This window comes from Mya arenaria, chromosome 12 (genome assembly GCF_026914265.1).
Source record: "Mya arenaria isolate MELC-2E11 chromosome 12, ASM2691426v1".
Taxonomy (NCBI): domain Eukaryota; kingdom Metazoa; phylum Mollusca; class Bivalvia; order Myida; family Myidae; genus Mya; species Mya arenaria.
Genome location: NC_069133.1, coordinates 67,137,576 through 67,147,758, shown reverse-complemented (window position 1 = coordinate 67,147,758; position 10,183 = coordinate 67,137,576). Strand labels below are relative to the sequence as shown.

The window sequence follows — 10,183 nt, the reverse complement described above, 5'->3', positions numbered from 1 at the left end:
CCAAAAGCCTTCATATAGCAAAACACAAAGTTACCTTAACTAACATTTGTAGAGTAGATTGTTTCATAGTTGAGTCATTGATGAAAAACCAACGATTTATTACGCCACATGTTTTTATATGCCCAACGGCGTGATCCATGCTGTTCCATTCGATTTGCCTGTTTTTTTATGTATTGATGAGACAATGAAAAATCTGCATCATCATACAGAACAGAACAGAATATTTAGATCATTATTTCCAAGAAGGTCAAAGAAACACTTTCATCAGATATATTTATATTAGTTCTTAATATCCCTTTTTCTAGAGTGGGCATGTGTATTTGTTTGTAATTATGTTATATATGTATATGATGATTAAAAAGAATATGTTTAAACTATGGTCATTGACAAAAGCAATAACAAAACAGACATAATTCATGCAAACTTACATATTGATCGGATATAATGAACACATAATATTGGCTATATAAGGGAACGGTTAAGCATATGGCGTCACTTCTTTATTTTCTTTATCTTTCACAATGTTCTGTCGAATCGGTGTCAATGCCAATGGTATTTAGTTCGTTTTCGTTGTATTATCAAACCGTTTTAGTTTTACAATTTTTAAAGGAGTAAACGTGGTCACGTGATTCGTAATTAATAGCGTTTTTGTCTTGTGGTGGGAGTCTAAAACACGTATTGTCCTTTTTGAAAATACCATGCTTCAAAATCAGTTCAGTTCGATGCTATTAAACGTCACATTTGGTAAAAAAAATGTCTGGCATCCAAGCGTTGCGATCGTAATTGACGAGAAAAAGAACAACAGCAAATAGGAATTTTAATTCCTTCCCGCCCATCCAAACGAACGCAAACAGTAAATTTGAAAGAAAGTTAAGATGTGTATATCTATTCCCTTTCTAATTTTAAAACAAAACCTTTTTATAAACACTGCTTCCTATATTGATTCAGCCTGACTGATTCAGGATGGGAACGCAGAAGGCTTGTTTCCACACGACTCTGCTAGATTACAGCACTTTTAGCATACATTATCAGACATTAACATTCCATAACTCTTCTTTGAAGGCAAACAACACAATAATGTTTACTAATAAATTAATTGGAAATATGTCTAGCAAAACATGTTGCAATAAAAACTTCATCAGTATAAGTTTTACGGCACAAACGAAAAATATTAATCAACCATTTCAACCTCATTTTGCATGATACACAGCGTCACTATTCACAATTATAATTGTTTTACTTCTGGTGCTCACAATGTGCTTCCTTTTATTTGCGGACTGAATATGGCATATCCGAATTCTATGTCACAAATAATATTTAAGAATTTTGAAAGTCCGCATTACACAAAATGCGTGCGTACACTGCCAAATATGGATTTTGCTTGTTCTCTCGAAAGGTCAATACGACTATTTGACTTTAACAAGTCTACGTTGTATTACTGGACCTCCCCGTCTTAATATTCCACACGAGTTGGTATTCTCACAGATTTGTTGGCCAATAACAATTTGCCATATTTACTGCAGCTCCATATCATGTAGAGCAGATTTGACGATGAACTTAAACATTCATTTTCGTACAGTGTATTTTGTCGATGTACATGATTTGGATAAGTCGACTATTTTTCATAAATCGCTCTGCCCTCTGCGTATGTGCGAAGTAGCTATTACTGACAGTTAAGGGTGCCGTTTTCTGGAAGCAGGCAGTCGAAGCCTACTCCATGGACCGGAATTTGAAAAAAGATGCGTAATCAGTGACCAAATCGTTTTGAAATCTATTTACAGTACAATTAAAAAATTTATGTGACAATATTCAAATACAAATCTAATTTACGTTTCTTACGCGTCATTTTCCGAGTGAGTGGCCTGACGTCATGTTACAGCCCTTGCACAATATTCCGAGTGAGTGGCCTGACGTCATGTTACAGCCCTTGCCCAATATTCCGAGTGAGTGGCCTGACGTCATGTTATAGCTCTTGCCAAATAGTCCGAGTGAGTGGCCTGACGTCATTTAACAGCCCTTGCACAATATTCCGAGTGAGTGGCCTGACGTCATTTAACAGCCCTTGCCCAATATTCCGAGTGAGTGGCCTGACGTCATGTTATAGCTCTTGCCAAATATTCCGAGTGAGTGGCCTGACGTCATTTAACAGCCCTTGCACAATATTCCGAGTGAGTGGCCTGATGTCATGTTACAGCCCTTGCCCAATATTCCGAATGAGTGGCCTGACGTCATGTTACAGTTTTGCCCAATATTCCGAGTGAATAGCCTGACGTCATGTTACAGCCCTTGCCCTATATTCCGAGTGATTGAGCTGACGTCATGGTTACAGCCGTTGACCATTTTCAGAGTAAGAGAGCCGTCAAGACATGCGTTTAAAAAAAACAATATTTGTATGTATAACCATCATAAGAACTATTACAAAGGTTCAGACAAATACTTGATTGATATGAATTCGAATCGTTTACATGATTCGAACACAATTTAAAATAAACAATTTACATGTTGTTTGTTTAATTGGCTATTATGTAGAATTCCTTACATTAACATGAAACACAAAACTGACACTGAAAAAGGTCGTATAAACACTCTCAACGTATACACGACTTATACGATGTCCTATGCATTTACATCTACACAGGACCCATAATTTTTAACAGTTAAATATCTTTGAAACATTAAAAGGATACATTTATACTTTTTTGGAAAAGGAACACATAGCGCAATTACGAAACTGAAATGGCATCGCGTAAAGGTCAAATACATTAAATCATAAACTTAAATTGAACAGAAAGCTGATTTGTATGTAAATGAAACGCAACACACATTGAGTAATATATACAATGGCGGCAGGTTTGAGCAAGATATGGACGCATGATGGAATACACACGTCACGTAAACAAAGTAAACACAATCACAGTCATTATCCTTTAGAACATTATTAGCAAATGCCCAGCTTTTCGCATGTAGTTTGAAAATAAAATACAAGTACATTTTAAAAACTTAAACCGATAGTTCTTAATTTGCTTTATTTGGTGTTTGAAATTATATTTGTCCATTGTGATGGCAATATCTTTCGAGTATAACATGAAGTGATTTTCGTAAATCAACAGTGAATCAGTCGGTTTTAACAGAGGTTGGATCAGTATATAAAAATATAATACTATACACTAAGCTGGTAGAAGTATTATTAGTATGCATTTACCAAATAAATGCGCCGTGTGTCTCCGACATTCCTGGTCAATTTATTTTGGTAAATTCATTTTAAATTACCTGAACAATTTAATGATACAGTTTGTGTATATTTGATATTTATCAATTTGTCAAAATAAACAACATACATCTCATATATGTTGATTTAAATCTGTATCGCTTTTATTCTTGATTATACATATAACATATAGAGAGCAATTACATTGTCTTGGTTAAATTGTCATCTAAACACAAACTATTGCACCCAGGCATTTCAGATATCTATTTGGTGTCTTTCTTCACAGAAATTCTAAACGCTCCAAGTGAGGCAAATGTTTGCGTCGGCGATTTAGTAGGGGACTTTGTTGGGGATTTAGTAGGGGACTTTGTTGAGGATTTTGTAGGTGATGTAGGCGGTGTTGGGGCCCTTTTCTTACACTCCTTCCGGTGTTTTGGTGATATTGGATTTTCACTGGTGGTTGACTGGACGTCACCAATTCGTTTATATGTGTCGTCGGCGGCAGGTATGTCTCCGGGAATGTCTACAGTTGCTACTTTTTCTCTGGAAATATTTGCTGGGCTACCGCCGTCCGGAGTTGACCCTCTTTTTCTGAATTTCTCATCGGCTCGCTTTTTAAATTTGGTTGTTTCGTTTGATATATTAGTTTTAATACCGGTAAACGCTTTGTCAGTCTTATGTTTGAACTTGGAAGTTTCATCAGTTATATTTGTTCTTAGGTTAGTGAGACGTGCATCTGTCTTCTGCCTTAACCTACTTGTTTCATCTTTGATATTGTGTTTCATATCTGATACCTTTTCCCGCGCATTTTTGCTAGCTTGGTTTACCTTATCACCTATCTTCCTTTTTGCCTCGCCCATTTTCTTCTTAGCCCTTTTGGACATACTGTGGAAAAACTCGACCGCAACATTGATACACATAGAAACCAATGACAGACCGACAAACATGTATATCGATGAGATAATAAAAAACTTCTGATGTGCAGGTAAAACATCACCGAAGCCAATGGTTGAAAGGGACACAAATACAAAATAAAACGACTCTATAAATGTCCAGTCCTCCCATATCGTGTACATGGTCGCTCCCAGCATGATGTACACAAACAAGATACCGATCGCAATACTGATTGGAAGGTTAAACTCATCGTCCACCTCGTACCCATTTACCACCTTGGAACTACTGCGACTGCGCTGCCCCGCCGCGGCCACCTCGTCGTCAAGGCTATGGAGGCTCTTTGCCTCCAGGCTATCCGCCTCTCCTGCTTCAACGTGCGCCTGTTCTACGAGGGCTGGTGCGCTGGAGCTTCTTGTCTTCTTAAAGTCCGCCTTCGTAACCTGATTGGTTGTCAGAAGTAGTTTGAAATAAGTGTTTTTTTAAATTACAAAATAATGTTCAAACATTTAAATAAACACAGATTGTACGAAACTATGAGTAGTGTGAAAATGCGTGCATTTAGTTCAATGCTTTGAGTGTTTTAATAAAAACAAACTACTATAATGGAATGAAAGCAAGAAGGGCTACCTGATATTTATGCTGCAGCGAAGAACGGACCTTCCGGAAGTAACCGGTGTAGTAGTACCTCCTTACGAAGGCCCACAGGTACTTTAGACCACGGGTGAACACTTTCCCTAGTTCCGCCAGCAGCAAAAGCGCCAGGGGGATCCCCACACTCGCATACACGATCGTCAACATACGCCCAATACCCGTTACGGGATATATGTTCCCGTAGCCTGGAAAACAGTAAAAAAACTGTACAATGTAACGAACTTACAAATTACCTACCAGTGTACATATTGAAGGATTGCATGGCATATATCTTTGTACATGATCACCAACACACACAAAACCTCCCGGTAAAAGTTAGATAGAAGTTAATGTAACCCAAAAATGTAACTTTGTTATCAATACAAATCACATTAACCTTGTTCATCGTGTTATGTATCTCTGGTAGGTCTTAACCGAAAATGTAATAATTAATAATGTGCTAAATACCAATCACACAAATCTTGTTCATCTTGATTATGTATCAATAGATACAAACACCGGACAACTTCGGCCATGTCAGGGAAACATGTGTATTGTATGCCAAACATAATATCAAACACCATTCATCTTTAAATACTCATAGCAAAATTCCAGCAAGTCATACGATTGTTTCTTTTTTAATAAAAAAAGATAAATTCGAAAAAAGTATTTTTTTTCTTTCATTTTTTAATAAAAAAGGAAAACGTGATATTCTTTCTCACGCAAAACCTTCGGCACTTTCCGTATTTAAAAAAAATGACAAACACATTACAAATTACAATTGACGATTATGAAATCATCAAACCGGGTATAAGTAAAAATTTAAGATCTTGTTAAAAGTATAGTATTTATTTTGCATTTCTTACTGGATATTATCGCAGTATTCTTTCTAATCTAAACGGAACTAAAATGATCGGATATATATATATTTGGTTTTCTATTCTTCTAGGTACTACATTTCTGCAGTGAATATAGCGTGGGAAATAACATTGCTTTGTCAGTTTGTGGTATTAGGCTCGCCATCGGCGCAGGTAAAATAGACAGTCTTTTTTGTTATTCATCTGAGGAAAAACAACATGTGATAATAAGGATCTGCCATTCCTCATCGTCAAATACACAATTGCTGGATAAAGGTTAGCAATCACGTCAAATGCTCGCTTATTAACTATTTTCAACTCGTTGGAAAAATAGGTAAAATATGGTAACAGTTTTACATTGGTATTAAGTACAAGGGGCATCGAGTATTGCATCATAAATAACGCTCGCTTTTATTTATTAGTGATTCTTATTTTAAATACATAATTATAACACCAAATGCCAATAAAAAATAACCCTTCAGTTTTTGGTGGACACATTTTTTGAAAAACAAAAGGTGCGCAGAAGTGACTTCAAACTTATAATTATGTTTTTCTTTAAAGGTCTAAACAAACGTATGAGATAAAAACATTCCTCTTATCTAAGATTAAGACTTTTAAGTTGTAGAAAAATTGTAGACCGTGGTTAAAAAATACGGTAAATCGGGTAACCGGAAACAGGCATGTTATTTGTTAAGGCCTAACTGAAAGGGTTTCTTTGTTTAAGTTGATATCTTATCAATATATAAAGCTCGAAGAGAGAGGCAGACTTATGTTTCAACAGCTGGTCTACCATATAATCTCGCTCAATGCCTGCACATTGTATGGGCAAACAGTGTACATGATATGTTTTGGAAAGCACTGATTCTAAAATGCATTGAGTGCTTGAAAACGTTATCTGTATATTGCTTGTGCTTTCATCTGAAAAAAGCTGTGCATGCCACGTTTCTATAATGTGAGCAAATTTCAGAAACGATATCAAAATTAAAACAAAGTAAGAAGTGTTATAAATTAAGGATTGATCGCATCTGTTCTTGCGTTTATGCTGTATGAACGCAGAACGGCACACGAGCGAATTCCATAAAGTAAAATGTAGCAGTAAATAACAATATTTTGGAAACAATGTTAAAGTTTGATAATTATTTCGTTTATGTCATGATCATTTTCGTGAATCACGAATATGGAGAAAAGAAGACAGCACAACTCCAATGCGATCTAATGATTTGAAATACTGGGAATACAATACCACTTACTCTACCATTAATGATTTGGGCGCTTGTTTTTTACTTAGCTGTGTTTAATGGAAAATACCAGAACTGATCACAATATATTTCCACACATGCTATACCGTTTTTATAATTGTCCGAAACTTACACAACTAGAAAAGTTATTTCTCAAGTAAGGTTCCTTACATCGTATTTATAGTGAATGTGTTATTCATAGAAACATAAACATTATTAGTTTTCGATAAAGAGTTCAAAAATAAATTGATATATAAGAAGTGGGACACTTGTTATACAAAGCATGCATGTTAAAATCTAGCTTTATGGAAAATAATTCGATATGTATTGGAGAGTTCTTCAAAACTATATAAGAACCCCAAATAATCAATTTTTGGTTGTACATAGAGTTCAACAAATGAAAAAGCATTTATTAGGTCACGAATTATAACAACGGTAAGGCCTTTCAAAATGTTCATATTAGTAGACAAAACATGTATACAAACATGTATTTGACAGGTTAATTAATATTATGGTTTAGTGTAGGAATATTTCATCTGGGTCTTTTATGCATAAGTTAGGGAGGGAGAGAAGACATGTGTTTTTTTATTTATATCGTTTTTGTTTTTTTAAACTAAAACCATCTTTCACTAGCACGATAGGGATATGACACATATAATATTTACAAAAAAAATAACTTTTCATAATTTGATAGTCATTGTTATCATTTTCCCCCAAAATATCCAAATTTGCATAAGAATGGAAAATGAAAAAAGTTGTGTTTTAACCCTAACAACATGCGGCCTTGTCTGAGATAACACACATGTTATTTTCCCTACAAATAAACTCTTTAAATATACTACATGTACAATAGATATAATTAATTACAATATTGTATATATACCTGGTGTTCTGCATCTAAAATCATAACCAGGGAAGAAAACGGCATCAAACTCTAAGATTACAAAGTAAGTATTATATCGCTTAGATAAAGTTTAGTTTCATATCTGTAAAACTGATAGGTTTGGATTTCTACTGCACATAAAAGACACATGTTTTGAACGTGTTCTGGGGCTTGACAAAGTTTATGTCGTTCGCAGTTCAGATTTCAAATTCTATATTTTTAATATGTTGTATTCAAAAATTACTCAGATAACTAGTTTAGCAATTATTGAGTGCTTGATAGTAAATAATTGATGCAAACATGTTCATTACATTTTGTTGTACACTTGGAACGCGACGACACCGTTATCAAGTTGACTAGCGGTAAGCCGTACTAGTCTAGAATAATAGACATTCCAAACGGGATTCTTCTCAATGACATCTCTAAACGTCCAAACGGGTAGGTGAAAAACAGGGGTTGTTTTTAAAACTATTGCAATTGTATTTAGGGAAGTGCTTGATGTTTGAAATAGATTCTATTAATGCATTCATATTAAACCATATAACTGTAAAATTATTTCAGACAAACCAAGCATGAAATGCATTAGAAATAGGCTTTATTCGCAAAATAAAATATATTCAGGTCAACAAAGCTTCTAATGACACATAGTCTAACAGACAACACTATTTTATTGTGAATTATGGGTGTCCTTCATGTACATATCGTTATGTTTTGACTTTTCATGCACGGAACTATTATGAAATCAAATATAATGGTTACATAGCATGTTTTATAAATGTTCTTATCTTTTTAGACATAATATGTTTTACCCGGAATCCCAATAAGAATGCCAATTTGTAAGGATGTGCCATATAAAAACATCGTTAAAAAACGTCGACTTTAAACTATTTGACTAGTACCAGTATATATAGTTGAAAATGCAGTTTCTAAATAAAGACGAACAAATAATGCATTGGAAGCATGTATCTGTCCTTTTGTTCTTGATATCGATATGCTAGGATTTAAGAAAGTACAAGGTGAATGATTTATTTTTCTAAAATAAACATGCGCCCTTATTACCTATGGTGGTATAGACGGTCCATACGAAGAACAGGCTGCCCCAGTACGTCCATACCTCTACTGTAGAGTCCGTGGTCACATCATTCTTAATCGCCTCCCGGATCGCCGATTCATAGTCCACTAAGAGCTTGTTTGTGTCCGCCCTTAACTTGTTCACGTCTTGGACCTGATTCACTGACTGCAGTAATTGAGAAATTAGATTCTTTCTAATATCCGTAATGTTGGATTTGTACTTTTGTTCATGATATGATTCCACTGCCATAAATATGGCGGCGCCGAGCGCGGTGTACGCTATAAGAATAATGATAAGCCCAACCAGGGATCGTGCCGCCTTGTACACGGCTTGGGCGACTCTTTTTGTCTTTCCAAGGCATCCCTCGGGCTGGGCCAGCTTCTCCGAGGAAATGGTGACGTCAGTGGCCAATGTGTCCGTACTTCCGGCAGCTGACACCGACAAATGACAGTCGTCTGCGTCCATCGACTCTTCCGGTTTGTACAGGAGACGAGTGTCCTCTGGAAATATATTTTATATTATACACAGTTTTTTGTTATAGAACATTTATGTAAAATTAACAACCAAGTTAAATCATCAATCAACAGGCAAGCACCAGATTATGGTCTGGTCTTTTAAATTAATAACAGAATCAATTCCGGATTATACAATCATGAAAGAATAATGCAACCGTAATATTTTGAGTTAGAAATGTAATCGGATTAAATTTCACCGGAAATTCATTGACAGTGTGCGATTTGGTTTGAAGGATTTGCATTCCTTTTAAAAACTATGAAATATGGAAACAACAGATCAGCACACGTACATTACAGTTCGCAACTTATGATTTGTTATTTAATGTTTTCATATAAATATGAAATATAAAAAGCGATACCATGCTTGTTGGAAATCACATACGCCTTATTATATGTAAAACGATATTTAAAGAAATAGAAATGATAGGATGTAGAAAACCTCAATATAATATATCAAAGATAGTTCATAAACACAACTGTCTTTGATATACTGTCTATTAGATAAGAGATTTCTTCCGATCATGTAACTAGACACGAACTATGAGTATAAACAACATGAGCCATACTTAATGAGCGAATGATGGCTGCAGCGTGTTGTGTATCATGGAAGAATTTTCACCATTAGTTTCAAGTACCTTTGAAATGTTTATAGCGTTTTAATGCTATAAAATGTCTGGCCATATTAATGTCTGCATGTTTTCCCTTCAATTAACGTAATTGCCTTTTCTTTTTGTTGTGGAGAGAGATTGATATAAAAATGTTAAAACAAAACACAAATAAACTCGAACACAAGGGAATCCCAATCCAGATGGGACACTTTGTCAAGTTCATAGTTCTGCTTAACCTATAATTCGTTGAACTACGAATATTGCTAGGACTCTCCTTA

General features: G+C 35.2%; 1 protein-coding gene across 1 annotated transcript in view; it reads right to left on the bottom strand.

Moving 5' to 3' along the window:
* Window positions 1-2,514: 2,514 nt before the first annotated feature.
* LOC128210902 (uncoordinated protein 58-like) overlaps window positions 2,515-10,183 on the bottom strand; it is a 54,505-nt gene continuing 46,836 nt past the window's right edge. Inside the window, exons 3-5 of the mRNA XM_052915255.1 lie at window positions 8,770-9,282; window positions 4,730-4,938; window positions 2,515-4,542 (exon numbers count right to left, since the gene is read on the bottom strand). Of these exons, the coding sequence (XP_052771215.1) occupies window positions 3,472-4,542; window positions 4,730-4,938; window positions 8,770-9,282 (1,793 nt within the window). The 3' untranslated portion in view covers window positions 2,515-3,471. The remainder of the gene's footprint in view (window positions 4,543-4,729; window positions 4,939-8,769; window positions 9,283-10,183) is intronic.